The 22,025-nt window shown below is 38.9% G+C and overlaps 4 protein-coding genes across 4 annotated transcripts; 2 read left to right on the top strand and 2 right to left on the bottom strand.

The window, feature by feature from the left end:
* The first annotated feature begins 960 nt into the window (after positions 1-960).
* On the top strand, positions 961-3,056 carry LOC106298505. Its single transcript, XM_013734640.1, has 6 exons — positions 961-1,206; positions 1,369-1,507; positions 1,591-1,661; positions 1,729-1,814; positions 1,881-2,448; positions 2,524-3,056. The coding sequence occupies exons 1-6, from the start codon at positions 1,105-1,107 to the stop codon at positions 2,800-2,802; spliced, it is 1,245 nt and encodes a 414-aa protein (XP_013590094.1). The 5' UTR covers positions 961-1,104; the 3' UTR covers positions 2,803-3,056.
* An 818-nt stretch (positions 3,057-3,874) lies between these two features.
* LOC106296679 (metal tolerance protein C4-like) lies at positions 3,875-7,142 on the bottom strand. Its single transcript, XM_013732871.1, has 13 exons — positions 6,606-7,142; positions 6,439-6,493; positions 5,998-6,130; positions 5,850-5,905; positions 5,627-5,741; positions 5,490-5,547; positions 5,294-5,412; positions 5,018-5,137; positions 4,833-4,934; positions 4,673-4,745; positions 4,493-4,560; positions 4,319-4,379; positions 3,875-4,233 (listed from the first exon to the last, which is right to left on the bottom strand). Exons 1-13 carry the CDS (start codon positions 6,898-6,900, stop codon positions 4,109-4,111), a joined length of 1,380 nt encoding a protein of 459 aa, XP_013588325.1. The 5' UTR covers positions 6,901-7,142; the 3' UTR covers positions 3,875-4,108.
* A 6,354-nt stretch (positions 7,143-13,496) lies between these two features.
* LOC106300562 (mannosyl-oligosaccharide 1,2-alpha-mannosidase MNS1) lies at positions 13,497-17,769 on the top strand. The gene is made up of 14 exons (XM_013736731.1): positions 13,497-13,849; positions 14,442-14,489; positions 14,683-14,844; positions 14,999-15,111; positions 15,209-15,274; positions 15,427-15,601; positions 15,977-16,066; positions 16,248-16,372; positions 16,455-16,520; positions 16,612-16,720; positions 16,802-16,900; positions 16,991-17,071; positions 17,147-17,317; positions 17,399-17,769. Exons 1-14 carry the CDS (start codon positions 13,691-13,693, stop codon positions 17,618-17,620), a joined length of 1,686 nt encoding a protein of 561 aa, XP_013592185.1. The 5' UTR covers positions 13,497-13,690; the 3' UTR covers positions 17,621-17,769.
* A 62-nt stretch (positions 17,770-17,831) lies between these two features.
* Positions 17,832-21,229, bottom strand: LOC106300561. Its single transcript, XM_013736730.1, has one exon. It carries the CDS (start codon positions 21,042-21,044, stop codon positions 18,150-18,152), a length of 2,895 nt encoding a protein of 964 aa, XP_013592184.1. The 5' UTR covers positions 21,045-21,229; the 3' UTR covers positions 17,832-18,149.
* Between the last annotated feature and the right edge of the window lie 796 nt (positions 21,230-22,025).

Raw genomic sequence — 22,025 nt, 5'->3', positions numbered from 1 at the left:
AAAAGCGATAGAACGAAGCATATTCATCCGAAGTTCTTCTCATACACTCAAGAGCTCGTGAAGAAGAAAGAGATTGAAGTAAGATATGTCCAATCATGCGACAATGCAGCTGACCTCTTCACAAAATCACTTCCGACTTCGGTATTCAGAAAACACATCCACAACATTGGAATGCGTCATCAGAAGGATCTATGACTGCTCATTCGAGGGGGAGCTTACGTAGTTGTACTCTTTTTACCTTACTATGGTTTTTCCCATAGGGTTTTCCTAGAAAGGTTTTTAACGAGGCAACAAAGACGTTAAGCGAAAGCGGATAGTGACACCGGCCCCCAAGGGGGAGTGTTACGAAAGACAAAAGAAAAGATGAGCCGCTTTCGTTGAAAATATAAAAAGATGTGGGGCCCGCTGCACTATTTGCACAGTGAATTTTCTTCTATATATACGAACGTTTGCGTTCGTTTGTAAATACACCATCATTCTCCTTCAATAACACATCCTCTCTTCTTATCAGTATTATCTTCTTCGTACGGGTATAAAATTTTGCTTTATTTAAATTCCTGCGATATAATAAAATTTCAGTTCTTTTTATAACATTTTTTGATTTTTTGAATTTTTTTTAAATTGGTCAGAACCCATCAATATTCAATAACCCGCCTAAGGAGGTGCTGTAAACCAGTAACAGCTACACATGAACAACACATGCGAATTCTTCCTTTACAAATTTGGTTTGTATAAATCCGGTTTAAGTAAATCAAAAGTCGGTACGCATCCGGTTTAATCAAAATCAACTATGCTGTGAGTTAAAAAAAAAAAAAAAACAGAATTTCACGGCGATAGGTGTCGGTGGCTGGTGATGGGTTCGTGGATAGAGAGAGAGCGTAAAAGGCAAAGGCTTTGATTGAACACTGACCAAATCACACCCATAAATTTACGTTAAAAAGAAAGTTATCTTTTAGACAAATCATCACAGATTTTGTGAAATCTTTGTCTCTTTTTTTTTTTTTTGGTTCTCTTCTAAACCATTCCTTAATCCTCAGTGAAACCATTCAAAACACATTTGGAGACAGAGGAGGAACAGACTGTAATAAGAAGAAGAATAGAAGAATGGGTGTGGATTTGAGGCAAGTGGTGGCTGGAATCCTCACCATTACAATGTTCGTAATGCTCGGACAAATGCTTCATAGAGATTACTTTGATGCTGTTCAGGTAATCACTAACCCGACAAACATGTCTCTGTTAGTGTCTGAGCTTAATTCAAAATGGGTGGGTTCTGCAATTACAGGAGTTGCATTGATGCGAAAGTCTCAGACTTTAGAGAAAATGATTATGAAAGCTTCAAGCTTTCTGTGTGTTTGTGCGTCTTTGCAGGTTCAAGGAGATGCACATGACATTGTATTCCATGGATCAAAAGTAGCTCTGGAAGAAGATGGACTTGTTAGAACAAGTGAAGGGCCTTGGATGGAGAATAGCCATCAACTTAAACCTTGTTGGTCAATTTCTCAACCTGGTATATATACATGCCTCTCTGATCAGCTCTGCTTCCAAGTCTTCTCTGCCGTTTTTTGAATTGCTTTGCTTCAATGTTTTTAGATGAAGCTGTATCATCAAAGGGTTATGTTACATTCTCCTTAACCAATGGTCCTGAGTACCATATCTCTCAGGTATTCTTCATAAAGTGTTCTCCTTTAGATATGTTCTTTAAATGTTTAACTTTATCATCTTGTTTAGATTACTGATGCCGTGATGGTGGCCAAGCATCTTGGAGCAACGCTTGTGCTCCCTGATATAAGAGGAACCAAACCTGGTGATGAAATGTTAGTGTTCTATTTGTTGTTACTGTTTCTCTGAGCCTTATGAACAAGTTTTAATTGCTTGACCAGGAACTTTGAAGATGTATATGATGTGGACAAACTCGTTAAAAGCTTGGAAAGCGTCGTCAAAGTTGTGAAGAAGCTCCCAAGCCACGTTTCTTTAAGAGACATCGCCATTGTTAAGGTTCCTAGCCGAGTTGCTGAAGACTACATCAAGGAGCATATTGATCCCATCTTCAAATCAAAAGGCAACATCAGAGTCACAACCTATTTCCCTTCCGTGAATCTGAGGAAATTATCTCTGGACGCTGAGACCGACCCGGTTTCTTGTTTGGCAATGTTTGGTTCCTTGGAGCTGCAACCAGGAGTGAGTGACTTGGTTGAGTCGATGATTCAGCGGCTTAAGAAATCTGATGGCCGTTTCATAGCCATAGACTTGAGAGTTGAGATACTTGAGAAGAAAAACTGCCGTGAGACAGGTGCAGTGGGATCCAAAACCTGTTACAACGCACAAGAGATCGCATTGTTCTTGAGGAAGCTTGGGTTTGGCAGTGATACAACTATATACTTGACTCAGCCAAGATGGGAGAGCAGCCTCAACATTCTTAAGGACATTTTCCCTAAAACGTTTACTAAGGTTTGTAGAATCTTTGTTCAGTCTCTGAAGTTCTCTTCCGTTTTGCTAATCTTTGAAGGTTTCTGGAAATGGCAGGAGGCTATAATGCCGGCAGACAAGAAATCGAAGTATCTTGAGTTGGAAAATTCAGAGTATGAGAATGTTATTGACTTCTACATAAGTTCAAGAAGTGATGTGTTTGTGCCGGCCATTCCTGGTCTGTTTTACGCCAATACAGTTGGTAAAAGGATAGCTTTAGGCAAGCCTCAAGTGTTGGTTCCAGCCGAGATTTCAGGAAGTTCTGGTCTTTCCAGTGATTACGTATCTCCGTATATCTCAAAGAAGAACCACTTGGCGTATTCATGCTTTTGCTGAACTTCTCTGGTGTTATTTATGAGGGGAAACGTTTTTGCCAAAAGTGATCTTGAAGCCAAGAGAATACATGAAAGGGTCTTCTCAACAAGTGCAAAAGCCATCTAGTTACCAGAGGGGTTCCGGTTGTTTATTGATGAAGTCTAGGTCGATACCAATATGAATTTTTAGTCAAGTATATTCTCATTGGGGTTGTCTTGTTTAGGAAAGTAAACTTTTGTAAGTTGCAATTTGAATCTATTGGCTCATAGCTTTTCCATCCTAGTCATTTTGTAACAATGGTTGAAAGCTTGAGTGTTTCTGATATGCAATGTATGATCTGTCTTTTACTCATTTAGATATAAAAGATAAGATCCAGAAAGACACAATGTGGTGATACTCAAGTAGGAGATGTTTGTCGGCTTAACGTAGCTGTGAAGGAAGGACTCAGCAACTTTCTATGCAAATACTCGAGACCTGTAAATGCACTTTTAGAACATCAGTGTTTGGCCATGACTGAGAGAAACTCTGTTTCAATAACTTGAGCTTAAAGTTACATTGTGTTACTCCTATGATGAGTTTTAACCTGCTTTCCCAGCTAAGCACAGTACCAGATTTGCCTGTTTCATCAAAGAAAATTAAGTTTATCTTCTTTTGTGGCATTTGTACTAAAACTAGAATGTGGTTCCATGTAAAGCGTTTCCGAGAAACACCATGGCCAATAAATAGAAAAGAGCAGATGAACTCTTCCAATACAACTTTAAAGCAAAACAACTTCTGTGATGGATATCAGCTTACTAGTTGCCACGTTAGATATGACACTTTATCGGCAAGATCGTGTAAATCACTTTAAGAGCTCTGTATATTTTCTTAGACAATGGCAACTTCCTCTTGTGGTGTCCTTTTGTTGCGCTCACAAAGTATAAATCAACTTCTTTTTTTTAGTTGATTTTCTTTACACAAATTGTATGTATTTAAATGAACAGCCGTCTTAACTCAGAGCATCTCCAACCTCATTTCATATTCATTTCAAATTCTGAAATAACCTACCAAACACTAGTTTTAAAATGAAAAAATATAATGAAGATATGAACTACAATTCAACGTTTCTACAACAAGCTTTTTGTTGTGCATAGAATTTAAAGTTACACTCATGAGACTTTCTAATATCAAAAACACGACAGAGAAGAATTCATCAGCCACATTTTTCCCAATCAGAAACCTGACACAACACTCTTTCTATTTCTCCAAGAGTTACTTGTAACTTCCATTTCTTTAGGCCAAGGGAATTGTATCGATAACTCAATACCTTTTGGAAGAAAGTTTCAGATCATAGAGATTGGTCTATGGGATTGTGTGCTTCAATGTCAACGTGCTGGATTCCAGGGACAAGCTCTTGAATCTCTTTCTCTAACCGGTCTACTTCGCTTCCTAAAGCTGTTACAACCTCCTCACCTGCAACAATGATTAATCAGGTTTTGTTTCTAGCTTGGAACATAAAACTATGATAAATCCACAAGTAAAAGAACTTGGCGCATACCGTAGTTTGACATAACATTGAGCATTGCAGAATCATCTCCTCTCTTTGCAGCCTCACGAAACTGAGCAAATACACCATCAATTTTCAGAAATTTTTGAAGTGACTAATGCTATTCTCCATCTTCAGCTAAAAAAGACACAACTATGAGATAACAAAGGTGACAAATTCAGTTACCTGTTTCGCCCACTCTTCACGCCCAGTTCTCTTCAGATAGTTTTGGACAACAACCTGCCCGTTGAAATCTGTTTGCATAAAGCAAGTTAGTACTTCGATCTCTAAGGTTCTGCCTTCTTATCTTCCTATTACTAAACCAAGGAAACAATCCAATCCCTTGAAACAGTTGAAGAAACTCACCTATTTCAGCCTTAAATCTGAAGGATCCAGGGCCAATCACTTCACTTTTGCAATCATATAAAGCATCTACAGCCTACACACCAAAAAGTTTCATCTTTGAATAAGCACTCCCCTCTATATGCATCAAATATAAGATATCGAGTTATGAAAGAAGTTGTACCGAGTCGTTCTTTAAAAAATGAAGAACTTTACGCATGTCTTGATCATCCATTGCTCTTCCAATCAAGGCATGTCGGTTCCGTTGAATGAGAAATATAGCCACCTAGTAAAAGTCCATACTCCTTAGTCTTAGCATATGTAATATAGTGAAAGTGATATTACAAATTAAGTAGACGAAGCACGTACCATTCCAAGTAAGTTTCCAACTACAATAGATCCAATAGGATCATAAATAGGGTTTCCTGTCACCTTGACAGCAACAAGAGAAGCTGCAGCAATTGCCAAACCTGTCACTGCAGCGCCGTCCTGTGTCATTTACAGTTATAGTCACTAACAGAAAATTAAGATCGTAAAACAACTTAGTAGTGTGTGTGTGTTTTTAATGGTTCACTCTAACAACATTCCCTTGCTCTGTTTCTCAATAATGTTCAAAAAACTGATCCAAGAATAATAAACTAATACCTCAGTCATAACAGCAACAGAAGTAGGATCATGACCACGCCATATATAATCTCTTATCGTCATGCCTTCTTGTGCAGCTCCTTTTTTGACAGATTGAATTGCAACTAGAAGTGAAGCACCTTTAAGACATAAAACACTATTAACAAACAGCATTGAGAGTGTAGGCTTGAAGCAGAGATTAAGAAGAAGGCATTACCTTCAATTAAAAAAGAGCCACCAATTACCAAAGCAGCATATTCCATATTTGGAGGTGGCTGAAAAATATTATAAAAATTGATGAACATCCAGCATAGACAACAAGTTCTGTAAAGGACAATGTTACAAGCCAATTACATGAGAAGTCCACAAGTTCTGTACTCCATTGACTATGGTAGCACCAGATCCAAGGCAAAAGATACCAACAGCAGATATCAAAGACCATACAAATCTTTCCTTTGAGTAGCCATAGCTGAGAGAAAAGAAACAAAAGTTGGTTTAAGAACCTTTCAAACAAAAGGAAGCTGTTCTGTTCCACTATCGTATAGTATATATATATATAAGATTGATGAAGACTCACGGATGAAGTGCATCTGGTGCACGCCTTGAGCTACTGAGTCCATAAGCAAGAAGTGCCTATAACATTCAGAATTTATCAGTTTCTCTTAGGCAACACACTAAACTGGATAGAAAAGCAAAAGAAAAAATAAAACATAACCGCAACAAACCTGGTTAGCAAAATCGGCGACAGAGTGAACTACTTCAGCCATTATGACATGGCTAGAACTCGTCCACCAAACCCCAAACTTGAGCGAAAACACAAGGAAGTTGCACCATAGCGCAGTAGTGACAGCTCTTTGACTGCAAGACGTTTCAAGAAAACATAACTCAGGAATAGGACCAAATAAAATATACAGCTAGACAGCTTCACTAGTAGAGAAGTACGCCAAGAGACATGTAAGGCTTTCTCTTCTCATTACATGTAAGTGAATTTTCATGAAGACACAACAACAGATAAAAGTCTTCACTTTTGAAACATGTACTTAGCTAATGGGAAACGAAATGTAATCAATTTCCCATGCTTCGTTAACCACATCCCCAGTTGAGAAACAAACAAAACTACACACTGACACTCTCTCACATTACAGGAAAATAGTAACAAGCATTACCTATGTTGATCATTGATCTCAATCCTCTTCACTTGTTTAGCCCGAGTGAAGAAACCTGTCATACAAACAAACCCAAAATCCTCCACACTAAGCATCATCATCACTCAGCAAACCAATAAAGCACACTATCAATTGATAAAAATGAAAACTTTAGGTCAAATCCATACTCCGGTGAGAAGAGAAGGAATCAGTAAGGGAAGTAGTATCTCTATCGAGCGAAACAGAACATCTCACGCCAAGCCTTCGACTCGATAGAAGAAACCCTCTTAGCTGCGGATTTGAACGGATAAGAGAGCTGAAACTCCGATTAGCTTCCACACACCCATCGTTTCTCTCGTCGAGTTGCAACAGCAATAAGTGAAGTGAGCCGCCGCCGCCGCCGCCGACACTTGTTCCCCTGCTGTAACCCTTCACTGGAGAACGAAGAAGAAGCCGAGAGAAGAGGCGATGCGGCGATTGCATTGCAGAGTCTTCAGAGCATGCAAGTATGGGTTCCCAGAAAGGAGAAAGCTTTGGTTTTGTTCCCGGAGAAGAGGGGATTCGATGATAATCACTTTACCGGAAACAGAGATGTGAAGAAGGTTTAAGGACTCTGAAAGGAGGAAGGAAGATTGATTTTGGTTTCGTGGTGATAGGGCTCGGCGGGCGGACGGAGGTCTATGCTCTCTGCCTGCGTGTTGCCCATCAAGTCAAGTTAAGAAGACAAGCAAAATATCTTTTCTTTTTTCTTTTTTCTTTTTTAATTCTGAGGAAAAATCTTATCTTTAGACCAAAAATAAAATAAATCGAATATTCTCAAACAAAGAAAATTCAAAATAGATATTAAAACTAAAAAAAAAAAATAAGAAAATAAGGATGGTAAAAGTCTTATATTCCTCATAAAAAATTATGTAGAAAAAGTTTCACAAAGATATAAGAAAGTCTCCAAATATTAACCCACAAATGAACAAATAAGAGTGAAATGTAGTTAAATATTGCAATGCTATATATATACAACATCTAAAAATTCTAAATTGTATATGAAATCATTGTATGCTATTGATGGAATTCGCAAAAAAAAAAAAAAAACATGAAGAGATTTTCTTGATAAGATGTGGCAGTTCCTCAAATTTTCTAGAGTATTTTCCTTCGCATGAAAAACAAGTATGGAATCTAAAATATCTTTGAACAATTTGGATATTAATAAGTCTATAGAAAAAAGAAAGATCTTCTAAGCCAGTGAAAACCAAGAAAGCAGTCACAGTCGCATTTTAATATCTTTTCAGCAAATTTCTATTGGCTAATACTATCACAATTCACAAGTCTTGTTGAAAAAGGAATTATCACAAGCAATTTTTCTTTCTTTTTTTTGTTGATTAGAATCTTTCACTTAAGCAGCCTCAAGCATTGAATTAAAGATGTGAAAACATGGTTATCTTTACATGGTGCTAAGTCTCCAAACCCTGGCTAATTGAAACAGAACCCGACGGCTCTCCAGCGATGAGTCGAGAGGATTCTCTCGCCACCGTTGTTCTCAAGTTCACATGAACGTTTCCTGGTGAATTTCACTCTGTCTGTCGACGGAAAATATATACTGTCGACCTTAGCCGCGTTCTTCAACTTCTCATGGAGCTAAGCTCTCAGCGCTCAAGCTCTTGCTTTCCATCTCCGAGAAGAGAGACAGCAAAACTACCGCATGTCGCTCCTTTCTACTCATATGGCGCCAGAGTGCAAGGCAACTCAAGTTCAGATCTGAATCTCTTCGGAAGATCTTCACTTTCCTCTCCTAGTGAGCTGCCATCTCCCCTTGCATGCCCCTTCCTCAACGGCGGATCTGCATATCATCACCGAACGTTTCTCTCTACAACTGGGTTCGATGGTCACTCAGCTTGCTCCGGTGAGCTCGTCTCTCCGCCGGTGAGTACCATCTATCTCTCAGTCGACGTCTACTGCACCATCTCCGACCTTCAATTTCGATCAACGACGTCTCGAACTTTGCCGCGAACTGCTTCAGAACCAAAGAGATATGTACCTAAGTGGGTCCACTATAAGAAAACAGCAAGGATTCTGAGGGAAAAAATCGTCGGAATTTCGTCGGAATACCGTTATTCCGACGACATACCGACGAAACAAGTCGTCGGAAATAATTCCTCGGAATTTCTTCTTTCCTCGGAAATCCCTCGGAATTTTCCGACGGAATTCCGAGGAAACAAATTTCCGAGGAAATTCTGAGGACCATTATTTTGTCGGAAATGTCCTCGGAATATATCGAGGGAGAACTTCGCCGGGATATTTCCTCGGACGTTCATCGATCGATGCGTTTTGGACATATATACATCGATCGATAGGAATATACCGACGGAAATATTCCTCGGAATATTCCGAGGAAAATGTCCCTCGGTATATTCCGAGGAACACGGTCCTCGGAATATTCCGAGGGAACAGTTCCTCGGTATATTCTGAGGAACATGTCCCTCGGTATATTCCAAACACATCTGTTCTCACACCTCGATCTGGGGTGTTGTCGTGCCAATCACAATAGAAAACAGTACAGCGCAATCCAACCATGCCCAAATACTTGATTTCCAAAATCTCATGTATGTGTCCGTAGTATACATCATCTCCTGATGCAGAACAAACGCCATCATCATAAGTCGTACTCGAACGTCTCCTCTTCTGAGTTGTGAATGCATATCCTCGAGTACAAAATCTCGGATATGACTTCACAACAAAGTTTGGTCCAACGACCATCTCACGTATCCAATCGTCAAATGTTTCACCTCTGGCCAAACCAGCAGACACCTATTAATAGCACATATATATATATGTTATATCAATAAATGTGAATTAGTATAAATATGTGATAAAATATATTTTAATTTGTTTAAAGCACTCACATAAGTAAACATCCATCCAGTAAATTCTCTCTGCTTCATTTCTTCTAGTTCGTCCTCTGTGGCGTATCTATACTCGAACCGCTTTTCTGCCATGAAAATCCTGTATATGATGACAATAATGTAATTAATTAAGATTTAAATTTCAACTTGTTAAAATAAAAATTTGTAAGCTCATTTATTTACCTCTCATATTGAAGAACGTCTTCGCAGTTGGTGAGCAAATATGTTTGCAAATTACTGCGCTCCTGCTCAGTAAGTCGACGGTCCTTTGGTTTTCCGCTAAGTCGTCCAACGTCTGTGAAAATGTCTGGAACCGTAACATGATATGTTGCCCGTTCGCCTCTATCATCATGCCGAGCAGGTCTTCTGTTTTTGGTCTGAACTTCTGCTGGAAAGTAGTACTCGGCAAAGTTTGAAGTTTCTTCATTGATCATCTGTGCGACTATAGAACCTTCCACCCTACTTAAATTTTTCACCATCTTCTTCAAATGGAACATATACCGCTCATACAGATACATCCATCTATACTGCACAGGACCACCAAGTTCCAATTCTCTTGCCAGGTGAATAACAAGATGCTCCATAACATCAAAAAATGAGGGAGGAAATATCTTCTCAAGGTTGCACTGAATCACGGCTATGTTAGTCTTCAAATTTTCAATACCTTCAAGAGTCACTGATCTCGTGCATAAATCGCGGAAGAAACCACTTATCCCTGCAATTGCTTCATGAACATTTTGTGGTAATAGTTCCTTGAAGGCGAACGGAAGGAGGCGCTGCATCATTACATGGCAATCGTGGTTTTTCAAGCCAGTAAACTTTCCTTCCTTTCTGTCGATACAGTTACGCAAATTTGATGCGTAACCGTCTGGAAATTCCACATCGTTTGAAATCCAATCAAAGAACGCATCTTTTCCCTCTGCATCAAGTCGGTATATGGGAAAAGGAGCCCTACCATTTTCATCAACATGAAGTTCTGAACGAGCACATATATCGACTAAATCCAGTCTTGACTTCAAATTATCCTTTGTTTTACCTTGAACATTAAGGATCGTGTTCATGAGATTGTCAAAAAAGTTCTTCTCAATATGCATGACATCTAAATTATGCCTTAGCAGATGATCCTCCCAGTATGGCAGATCCCAGAAAATACTTTTTTTGTGCCAGTTATGTAGTTCTCCAACAGCATCTACCGGAAAACGCTCATGTCCACCGACTTCTGGCGTCCTTTCTGCACCAAAATCTCTTAGTTGTATCTTCAAATCTTTCCCACAAATTTCCGGAGGTGGACTGTCAAACACCCTCTTGTTCTTCGTAAACAAATTCCTACTCCTACGATATGGATGATCAGGTGGTAGGAATCTCCTGTGACAGTCAAACCAACACGTTTTCCTTCCGTGTTTTAGTTGGAAAGCATCAGTGTTATCTTGACAATATGGACATGATATCCTTCCATGCGTTGTCCATCCAGACAACATATCATATGCTGGAAAATCACTTATTGTCCACATTAGTACTGTCCGCATTTGAAAGTTTTCTTTACACGAAACATCGTATGTTTCAGCACCTTGAGCCCATAGTTGTTGCAACTCATATATTAGTGGCTGAAGAAACACATCAAGTGATCTCTTAGGATGCTCTGGTCCGGGAACGAGAATCGAGAGAAACAAAAACTCTCGTCGCAAGCACAAGTTTGGGGGGAGGTTGTATGGTGTAAGAATGACGGGCCATAGAGAATATTGTCTTCCACTCTTGCCAAACGGACTGAAACCATCAGTACATAATCCAAGGTAGACATTTCTTCTTTCATACGCAAAGTCGGGATACTTTGATTGGAAATGCTTCCACGCTTTTGCATCTGAAGGATGTCTGATCTCACCATCTGTTGAGTGCTCCGCATGCCATCTCATTGGTTGCGCTGTGCGTTCAGACAGATACAACCTCTGCAACCTTTCCGTCAAAGGTAAATACCACATCCTTTTATATGGCACTGGAACTCTTCAACTCGTATATTTATAATGAGGCTTTCCACAAAATTTGCATGTAACCCGCTGTTCATCCGCCCTCCAATAAATCATGCAGTTGTCGCTGCATACATCTATTACCTGATACGATAAACCAAGACCAGCTACGAGTTTCTGAACCTCGTAGTATGAACCAGGAGCTACATTATCCTCGGGTAGAATACCTTTTACAAAATCAGCAATCGCATCCACACAGTCTTCAGCCAAATTATAATTTGTTTTAATGCCCATCAATCTTGTAGCAGATGATAAAGCTGAATGACCATCTCTGCAACCTTCGTACAATGGTTGCTTTCCAGCATCCAACATATCATAAAATCTCTTAGCTTGTGCATTGGGTAAATCTTCCCCTCTAAAATGATCATTTACCATCTGCTCAGTACCTACACCATAATCTACATCCGTTCTAATTGGTTCTTCTAATCTAACCGCTGGCTGAGGTTCGCTAGTACTACCATGTTCATAATCAGTTTCCCCATGATGATACCAAATTTTGTAACTTCGTGTAAACCCACTCAAATATAGATGAGTCCAAACATCCCACTCTTTAATAACCTTTCTATTTTTACAATTAGAGCAAGGACATCTTAACTTACCTGTTTTTGCTTCCGGTTGTCGGTGAACTAACCCCATGAATTCGGTTATACCTCGTTGGTATTCTTCCGTAAGCAATCTCGTGTTCGGATCCAAATGAGGTCGATCGATCCAAGAACGAAAATAATTTGAAGAAGACATATTTTTATGAATCAAATTCGTGTGTAAATAGAGTAAGAGGGAGGATGAAGATATGGAGTGAATGAAGAGGAAGAGGAGCTTGTATTTATAGGTTAAATCCTGCCGACAAACCGAGGAAATTCCGACGGAATTCCGACGCCAACGGCTAGTCCGTCGGAATTTCCTCGGAATTATGTAAAATCCTCAAACGGCTCTCCAACGGCTCTAATATTTCCTCGGAATTCATCGGTTTTTTCCGAGGAAAATATATTTCCTCGGAATTTCCTCGGAATATTCCGACGGATTGATATTTCCTCGGAATTCCGTCGGTTTATTCCGAGGAAATTCCGAGGAAACCAGATTTTGTGTTTCCTCGGAATTTCCTCAGAAATTCCTCGGGATATTCCGAGGATTTCATTTTCCGTCGGAATGTCCGTCAGAATATCGCTGTTTTCTTGTAGTGGTCTGGCTCAATTCCTTTATTGAAGCTACTAAGGTGATTATCAAGAACTTAAAGCCCATATTTTCAAATCAAAACATGTGATATATAGCTGTGGGTATGGCCTTTTTGGTTATATTAAAGATGTTCGATGGATTCTTCGGGATCAATAAGCTGAGATTATTACAATATCATCTCTTTTGGAAGAATTTTTATGTGGGTTCACCAACTCTGGTATGGGTTTCATCATCCTCCTCAAACGAGGAGAGTTTTTCACAACTATGCCTCCCTTCTATGAACGGAGATGCTCTCTCGGATTCTCTGCTGAGTCCTTGTTTCAACTTACTCACCGGTTTGTTACTTTGCGTAACGGTCTGTACGGGGCCAGAAAGTGCAAGTGCAATCGAGACTACTTCGATTTTTCTCGTTGGTGAGGGTTGTGTACCAACGTCACTTGTGACTATTTCTCAGCTATCCGACTTTGTTGTAGCTTCTTCGACGCATTCAAACTTTGTTTTGAATTCGTTGTCAATTTCATATGGAGACTTATCCTGTTTGATCTCATTTGCCATTTTAGTTTATGATTTGTCTTCAAAAGGATGTCTAATTCCCTCTTTTCCTTGTAGTTCTTGAAGTTAAGTTTTAATGAAAGTGTTTCAAAAAAATTGAAACAGAACCGAATGTCATACCATACTAAACAAATCAAAACCGAACGTAAATCTCCTGACGGATCCTATATTTTTGGAATTGCAAAACCAAAATCGAATCCGAACCGGAAAAAATTGAAACTGAACCGAATTTCTTATCATACTGAACCAAGAAAATCAAAACCAAGACTGAACCGAATTTCATAAATCTCCAAATGGATCTTATATTTTTGAGTTGAAAAATCAAAACCGAACCGAGAGCCGGTTAATTTATTCTTTGACCAAACAAGAAATAAAGAAAAGTGAAGGACCATATATAAGTAAATATATAATTGTTTTGGAGTTTCATGTACGGTTTGTTGTTTCTTCTTCATTTATTTTTCTTCGTCAACCTGATAAAACTTAAATCGGATCTGTAACTTGGATTCTTTAAGAAGGCTTTGTCTCTTCTTCTATCTCATTGAGAGGGTTCTAAAGTTGAATCCTTTTTCTCTTTCTTCTTCCTCTGTTTCATGGAATCTGACTTCCCAATTCAACTCTGTTTTTGCTGAGATGGCGAGAAGTAGATCGATTAGTGGCTCTGGTGTATGGAAATATCTGAATCCAGCCTATTACCTTAGAAGGCCGAGGCGTTTGGCTCTTCTTTTCTTCCTGTTCGTCTCTGTTTCCATGGTGGTTTGGGATCGTATGAATCTTGCCAGAGAACATGAGGTATGTTTTTGTCTGAATCTCTCTGTCCAAGAGATAGTTTCTAGTATCATAGGTTGTTGATAAGCATAATCCAATCTTATAAAGTAACTTACGTTTTGTCTCTTTATGGAATCTAGACAGAACTCTTTGAATCTCTCTCTATCTGTCTAAGAGACAGTTATAGTATCATAGGTTGTTGATAAGCACAATCAAATCTTATAAAGTAGCTTATGTTTTGTCTTTTTATGGAATCTAGACAGAACTCTCTGAATCTCTATATCTAAGAGACAATTCTAGTATTATCATAGGTTGTTGATAAGTATAATCTAATTCTATAGCGTATGTTTTAGGCCTTGTATGGTTTGTTACCTTTGTAGCTTAAGGTCTAGAAGTTAGAAAGGTGAGATCTTTAAGAAAGATAGTGCCTTGCTAAAAAAGAACTGTGATTGATCATTTATGGGCTCAATTCATCAAAGAAACTATTATGTGCGTTTGTTGATTTGCTTGACTTCGGTTAAAGTGATTGACATTTTGTTTCAAGGAAGTGAATGATTCTCTTGTGATCATTTGTCGTCTTGTACTGCTGCTGTTTAACAAGTCTTCTGTGTTGCAGGTTGAAGTTATTAAGTTAACTGAGGAGGTTTTACGGCTGGAACAGATGGTAAGATATGTTTTTTTCCTTCTCTTACTCTATTATAGCCTTCGATGATTTCTTTGCACTGTGGTTATTCGTTTCTGGAAATACATAGTGTTAGATGTACTTTGAGTAGCTTAAGACCTACAAAATCTTCAGGACTATAGGGGCGTGTAATGTTTTCTAAAATGTTTAGCTAACTAACTGTATTTTCTGGTAGTTAGAGGAGCTTAGAGGTGTTGGCGATGGTAAAACTTTGATGACTCATAAGGATGTTCCAGAAGATCCAGTTGATATCGAGCGAAGGCAGAAAGTAAAAGAAGCAATGATCCATGCTTGGAGCTCTTATGAGAAGTATGCATGGGGAAAAGATGAGCTTCAGGTACAAACTTATTTTCCAAACAAATCAAAATATTAATCATGACATTTGGTCCTTTTGATATGAGTTTATCTCAAGTTATTACAGTTTCCATATGACTGCAAGTCTGCAAGTACTGTTGTTGAGATTATATTCTTCTTTCTTTCTTTATTGTCAGCCTCGGACAAAAGATGGCACTGATAGCTTCGGTGGCCTCGGAGCAACTATGATAGATTCTTTAGATACACTCTATATAATGGGTCTAGATGAGCAGTTTCAGAAAGCCAGAGAGTAAGTGACTAACTGGAGTCTCTCTCTATGATAACTTCCATTTTTTTGAAGTGTCCATCTTTGCCAATTCTTTTTCCTTATTGTCTTCTATTTATAGGTGGGTTGCAACCTCATTGGATTTCGACAAGGATTATGACGCCAGCATGTTTGAGACAACCATAAGGTTGCTGTAACAGGTTTACTGTGGTTATTTCCTGTATCAGTCATAGGAAGAGTTAGATAATTTGTGATTATTAGTTGTGTCTTGGTTGACAAGAGATGTGGAGAGGATTTAATTTGCATCTGCTTATGCTCTTTCTCTTTATTTACTTTCAGAGTTGTAGGCGGTCTTCTCAGTACGTATGATCTTTCTGGTGACAAAATATTCCTAGAAAAGGCTAAGGATATTGCAGACAGATTATTACCTGCATGGAACACTCCAACGGGTATACCTTACAATATTATCAACTTGAGAAGTGGAAGTGCTCACAACCCTTCGTGGGCGGCTGGGGTGAGTCCTAAGTCTTTTCATCTAGATCCTTGTAATTTTGTATTCGTTCATAGAGATAATGGCCATTTGCTCCAGCAACTGTGTGCTCTTGTTCCCTAGTTGAAGTTGTTGATTATGTTTTTAAAGGACTCCGTAGAGGCTATTGATAGGCTTGAAATCAAAAACTTAGATCTAGAATCGCCAGGAACAGGATGTTCTGGTTTCCCTTTCTGCAAAAGTTAATATTCTTTTAATAGGCCTAGACTGGAATCAGGTGTTGTTTCACTGAGTTTTATTCTGTGTATGTGTTTGGATTTAGATATATTTCATTGAGAACATTTGGTCAGTAAGTTGTAGAATTTTAGCTAATTGTTGCATCATGTTTTTCTGTACTAGGGAGACAGTATTCTTGCAGATTCTGGCACTGAGCAGCTTGAATTTATCGCCCTTTCCCAGAGGACAGGTGATCCAAAATATCAGCAGAAGGTATATGTCTCTGTTACTTTCATTTGTGGTTTAAGAGAATATTTTGAGTTTGCCCAACACTTGTTATATATCCTAAGTAGGTGTAAATGGGGAAACAAATCTCCATTAGCACTGTCCTAATTCTGAAGAAATTATTTGCTGCTAAAAAGATTGATTCGTTTGGTTAACTTGCGTCTCTCAGGTAGAGAAGGTTATTACGGAACTGAACAAGAACTTCCCTGCGGATGGTTTGCTTCCCATATATATAAATCCGGATAACGCTAATCCATCCTACTCTACCATAACATTTGGTGCCATGGGAGACAGGTAGTTTTCTCAAACTAGATACCTTTTTTTTTTGTGTGTGGGTCTTTGCTATGCAACAGTTACTAATATTCTGGTTTTGTAGCTTTTACGAGTATTTGCTCAAAGTCTGGGTGCAAGGGAACAAAACATCAGAAGTGAAACTCTATAGGTAAGTAAATATCGATGCTGTAATATAAATAAGTATCTCAATATTGGCGAAAATGATAAAGACTAAGTGTTTCTTGTGGCAAATGAATCAGAGAAATGTGGGAGAAATCAATGAAAGGTTTATTAAGCCTGATCAAGAAATCAACACCTTCATCATTTACATATATACAAGAGAAGAATGGAAATAGTTATAATGACAAGGTAAAAAAATCTATCTAATTCAAACTTTCTACGACAAGAGTTGTGAAGGTTTTGACATTGGTTCTTTCTTGTTATATTCAGATGGATGAATTAGCATGTTTCGCTCCTGGAATGTTGGCTTTAGGAGCATCAGGTTATGGTCCTGATGAAGAAAAAAAGTTTCTTACACTTGCTGAAGAGGTACATTAAAATCTCAAAAAATGTTCTTATGAGCTTTTAGTGAAATTTTACTGTCTGCTTATTGCTCTTTCTTCCTCCACATTACTGCAGCTTGCTTGGACTTGTTATAACTTTTACCAGTCGACACCAACGAAACTCGCCGGAGAGAATTACTACTTCAGTGCAGGACAGGTTGGTGAATAACGGGTTTATTTTACGCGTCTGTTTGTAAGTTTGTGTGGTTTACAAACACGTGATTGTTTCCAGGACATGAGTGTTGGAACATCTTGGAACATCCTAAGACCAGAAACTGTTGAATCTCTGTTTTACCTCTGGCGGTTAACTGGGAACAAGACATATCAAGAGTGGGGATGGAATATATTTCAAGCATTTGAGAAGAACTCTCGTATAGAATCTGGATACGTAGGCTTGAAGGATGTAAGTTTCTCATTCTCAAAATCCATCTTTCAAAACACCTTGCAGCATTGAGTCTATTAACGTTCTCTTCTTTCATATCAGGTCAATACAGGTGCTAAGGACAACAAGATGCAAAGCTTCTTCTTAGCTGAGACTCTCAAGTATCTATACCTTCTCTTTTCGCCTTCATCGGTTATTTCATTAGACGAGTGGGTTTTCAACACAGAAGCTCATCCACTTAAGATCGTGGCACGGAATAATGATCAGCGTAAGCCAACTATAACATTACGTCAGAGGAGGTTTGGTGGAGAGATTAAGGGTTAGTAGAGACAGTTGTTACTGCTCAAAAGGAATTTGATATTATATAATAACAACAAAGTTTGAGGCACATTGTTGTATTAGTTTGGATAACAGATAAAGAACAGAGACTACTTTTTTTTGCCACAGCAATTAGTAGAAGTGACTTCACTGTTTTTCAAAGATTTTAAACGCTTTGCATAAGAGAGCAATCAACTTTGACCACAAAGATTGAAAGCATGAAGGGCCTTGAGCAAAGTGAGCTTGGTCTGATGTCCCTAAGACCACCACTAGTCCCTGCGTTTGGATCATTCACAACCACATTGCACCTGATACACGCTGTATACATTGCTAAGAGCTGTGATATTTAAAAAGAGCAAAAGTGGAAGTGTAATGATTCTCCTCCAAACTGAGAGATGTTTCAAAAACATACTAAATCAAAACACAACAAACGTCATAAAGATTTGTCTCTAATAAGAAATTTCTAAACATTATGCAAAACACCAAAAGAAATCACACCAAAAGTTCAGATGTGTGACATTGTTTGCATGAGATCCTAAGCAGAAATTCCATTTTTGAGCTGGTTTCTTTCTATGGTTTTCCACTCTCTAATTTTTGCCAAAGTCTTCTCAACATTCATCATACGTGCCTCTAGGCTCAATGATATCTCATCTATTGCAAGATTCGTCTGCTTCAAACTCTTACCATCATCTTCCTTCTCATTGGATCTCTGGTTTTCTCCATCTTCATGGATCACACACTTTGGTTCCTTGGTTCCACCACTGACTAACATCTTCTCTTTCTCAGCCTTGATTCCATTAACATCAACCTCATCATCACAGTTCCTTGTCTTCGGTCGTGACACAACAATGTCAACGACTTCATTAGCACTAAGAGGAGGATCTGAAGAGTTGTTACCATTAGCTGAGCTCAGAACCTTACTCTTCCCTGCTTTGTTCCCCGTTTCTTCTCGTTGTGCTACAGTTTCATCTTTAGTAGCAATCTTTTGACGGATCCATGAATCATTGTTATCATCTCTCTCAAGTCTTCTACTGTTTCTTTTCCCAAGTGATTCAGAAGCAACTCCTACACTTTTCTCTCTGTTTATGACCATCTCAGCTGTGATAATGTTATCATAACAATCCATACAACTCTCACCATCATCCTCACGAGCTCGCTTGTATCCCAAATGCCCTCTCTTCCTCTTCATTACTTCCTCCTTCTGAAACAACTCATTAACGTCATCATCACACTTTTGCCTTGTCTTCGGTCTTGACACAGCAATGTCAACTACTCCTCCATTAGCACCAAGAGGAAGATCTGAAGAGTTGTTACCCTTAGCTGAGCTCAGAACCATATTCTTCCCTGCTTTGTTCCCCGTTTCTTCTTCTTCTTCTTCACTCCTTTGCTTGATTTTTAGTGTTGCTACAGTTTCATCTTCATAAGCAATCTTTTGACGGATCCATGAACCTTTGTTATCTGCCTCACCCTCACGTCTATGGTTTCTTTTTCCAGGTGCTTCAGAAGCAACTCTTACACCATCCTCACGAGCTCGCTTGTCTCCCAAATGCTCTCTCTTCCTCTTCACTACTTCCTCCTTCTGAAACAACTCATTAAGTGGCACTTCTCTTGAAGCTGATCCACCAGAATCTGCAATCTCGGATCTCACATCTGTCGGTGTTCTAAGATATCTAGACCTAAGCTTTTCAAGAAACTCTTTTCTCTTCTTTTGAACCACTTCACTGAATGGCACTACTTCCTTGTTAAACAGCTCATTAGTTGGCACTTCTCTTGAAGCTGATCTACCAGATTCTACTACCTCTGATCTCACATGTTTTGGTGTTCTAAGATATCTAGACCTTTTGAATTTTTCAGGAAACTCTTTTCCCATCTTTTTAACCACTTCTTTTAATGGCAGTACCGTAGGAGGGTTTTCATCAGATGAGCACATAGCAGCTGTATTCTTCTTTCTCGATCTCATTACTTGACCAATGGTTAAGCGATCATCTTCCTCTTCCTTCTCTGATGGAACCTGTGTCTGATAAAGATCCATATGAGTCACATCCTTCTTGCAAACTCGCCTCACTGACTTCCGTTTCTTAGAACCAGAAGGAACAGGCTCAGATGTATCATCATCATCATCACCTCTTATGATGTTTCTTGGTGTCGATGATTCAATAACTGGACTACCCTTCCTCCACCACTCGCAGAACACTGGAGTAAAACAAGATTCTGCAGAACGAGAAGGGATGTACAATGTCAATCCATAAATAGACTTGTTGTACTCCTCCCAAGCTGCCTCTTTGGAGAGGTTGTTCCTGTTAACAACAGGACAAGGAACATCCTGAAGCAATCCGAACTGTGAAGCCACTCGATTGGGAAAGTAGTGTTCCACAGTACTATCCACTCCAACAAGCTCAGACGCCTTGATGCATCTAGCAAAGGAGATTAATTCCTCATCAAGATAAGGACCAACAGGAACCCACATTGCTTTCTCAGGGTAAAACTGAGGAATCTTCCAGTTCTTCACAGCTTTTGTGTAAGGACGCCACTCAAAGCTCTCCATCTTCGAGTTTGCCAGTATCTCCCTCACATTGCTCTTTGTCATTTTCCTCACGTTGCTCCTCATTGTCTTTTGTTTCGCTTCATCCCAAAGAGCCAACCTTGGGTCACCTCGTAGCAACTGATTAGTGTTGTTGGGACGTAGCTCCCTGAACCTCTCCCATGTCCAAACCTGAACCAACTTAAACAAGGAACTCAACTCCACTTTGTTGTTAACCCCTGTTGTCATGTTGAAACATCTGATGTGGTCTTCCAAGAGAGTGAGGTCTGCATACAGGTGAGCAAGAACAGCAGGAGCAAGAGCAATCCTAGTACCTCTCGAAAGATGAAGAGCAATCGGCAAAACAGCTTTATCAACATGGGAATACCTTGTTGGAAACACAAAGTAGCTTAGCCACAACCCAAGGAAAGCCGCATTCTCAAGCTCATCCCCACTGTCCATGAATCTCCCCATCCATGTGACTTGAGTTACGAAACTGACTTTGTTATCTTTCTTAATCTTGAGCCATTCTTTCTCCAGTTTCCTCACACTCTTCTCTCCTGATCCATCCACAGCAGCAAAAACAGGGGAACCCAAAACAGAGAAGCCTAGAAGAACCATGACATCCTCTAATGTCACCGTTGCTTCGCCCCAAGGGAAGAGGAAGCTGTTGGTGTCGGGACACCATCTCTCAGCGATACCCAGAACGAGATCTGTGTCTTTGTTGAATCCTTTGGTAGATGCCATGATTGCTTCAAAGATTCCAGCTTTTTGCCATGTGGGTTTGTGCAAAAGAGACATTTTTGTAGCCCAAGACTTGAAAGCTGAGTTCGCCTTTCTCCACCCAGGGAAGGAAACGGTCAAAGACAGAGCCTTTAAGTCCAGAGGAGAAGATTCAGAGTCGTCCATGGATGTGGTGAAACAGGGTTTTTGATGAAAAAATGGCTTCTTTTTCACGAAATGAAGAATGTAAGAGAAAGTTTTGTTCTTCTCTCTCTCTCTCTCTATGTCTCGAGAAGACAAATATGGAAGAGAAAGTTTTGGTCTTTCTATCTTATTGCTCTGTCTTTTGTGATTTAGCGTTCGAAGGAAGTTAGAACTGATGTTGCAGAGTTGAAGAGGTGGTGGAGCAGGAAAAAAAACAGTTTACTTTTTAAGGTAATTTGAAAAATAAAGTGACTAATTAAAGGGCTCATCAATAAATATTTTATCTTTTGAAAAAAAAAAAAAAATTTAAAGTGTTTGTCTCTTATGAGCCTGCAAAAAGAATACTAAAAAAAATATTTTCTTTTGAGAAATTGCACCATATGCGTGGAAAAGCTATTTTTATAACAGTGATACATTTTACAGTTGTCCAAAAAAAAAGCATTTGAATTGTGCTTGTACCAAAGCAAACCTGGATTGATTTTACTGACTAAAGAAACTGATTCAAAGAAATAAAAACCGAACTTAATAAAACCAAACCAAAAGTTTTTTTGTTTTAGAACTGAAATACTCTGTGACCTCTCAAAGTTCCTCTGCACATAATGTGTATATAATTGGGGAACAAGTGATGTAACTTTAAAATATTCCTAATACCACATTGTTCAAATTGCCATGATCCACCATTCGTAAAAACAAAATCCACGAGCTCGTACATTTTTATATCAAACTTTTTTCCACCAAACGCTACACTCTTTTCTTTTGCTAGCCAAACATATAAAGAGAATGCAAATAAAACAAAGAGAGACCATACTTACCTCTGTGAATGTTCACAGACTTGAAGCTTGATAAGAAAGGGCAGCAAAAAGATCCGGTTTTGGACATAATCCCCCCCAAAAAAACCAATGTTTGAACTGAATGTAATAAATAAAGCAACAAACTTGAAGAACAATTTAAATTAGCAAAACT

The sequence above is a fragment of the Brassica oleracea genome, chromosome C6, assembly GCF_000695525.1.
Source record: "Brassica oleracea var. oleracea cultivar TO1000 chromosome C6, BOL, whole genome shotgun sequence".
NCBI lineage: Eukaryota > Viridiplantae > Streptophyta > Magnoliopsida > Brassicales > Brassicaceae > Brassica > Brassica oleracea.
Note: the sequence above shows the minus strand (reverse complement) of the source record. Positions and strands in the feature narration are given on the sequence as shown.

Excerpts from the sequence above, each read along its gene's own strand:
- LOC106298505 (XM_013734640.1), top strand. The coding sequence starts at position 1,105 with ATGGGTGTGGATTTGAGGCAAGTGGTGGCTGGAATCCTCACCATTACA. Across the intron at positions 1,508-1,590 it reads TTGGTCAATTTCTCAACCTG|ATGAAGCTGTATCATCAAAG; the intron begins GTATATATACAT and ends CAATGTTTTTAG. Across the intron at positions 1,815-1,880 it reads ACCAAACCTGGTGATGAAAT|GAACTTTGAAGATGTATATG; the intron begins GTTAGTGTTCTA and ends TTGCTTGACCAG.
- LOC106296679 (XM_013732871.1), bottom strand. The coding sequence starts at position 6,900 with ATGCAATCGCCGCATCGCCTCTTCTCTCGGCTTCTTCTTCGTTCTCCA. Across the intron at positions 6,131-6,438 it reads GAGATCAATGATCAACATAG|TCAAAGAGCTGTCACTACTG; the intron begins GTAATGCTTGTT and ends AACGTCTTGCAG. Across the intron at positions 4,746-4,832 it reads ATTTTTTAAAGAACGACTCG|GCTGTAGATGCTTTATATGA; the intron begins GTACAACTTCTT and ends TTTGGTGTGTAG.
- LOC106300562 (XM_013736731.1), top strand. The coding sequence starts at position 13,691 with ATGGCGAGAAGTAGATCGATTAGTGGCTCTGGTGTATGGAAATATCTG. Across the intron at positions 13,850-14,441 it reads ATCTTGCCAGAGAACATGAG|GTTGAAGTTATTAAGTTAAC; the intron begins GTATGTTTTTGT and ends TCTGTGTTGCAG. Across the intron at positions 17,318-17,398 it reads GATACGTAGGCTTGAAGGAT|GTCAATACAGGTGCTAAGGA; the intron begins GTAAGTTTCTCA and ends CTTTCATATCAG.
- LOC106300561 (XM_013736730.1), bottom strand. The coding sequence starts at position 21,044 with ATGGACGACTCTGAATCTTCTCCTCTGGACTTAAAGGCTCTGTCTTTG.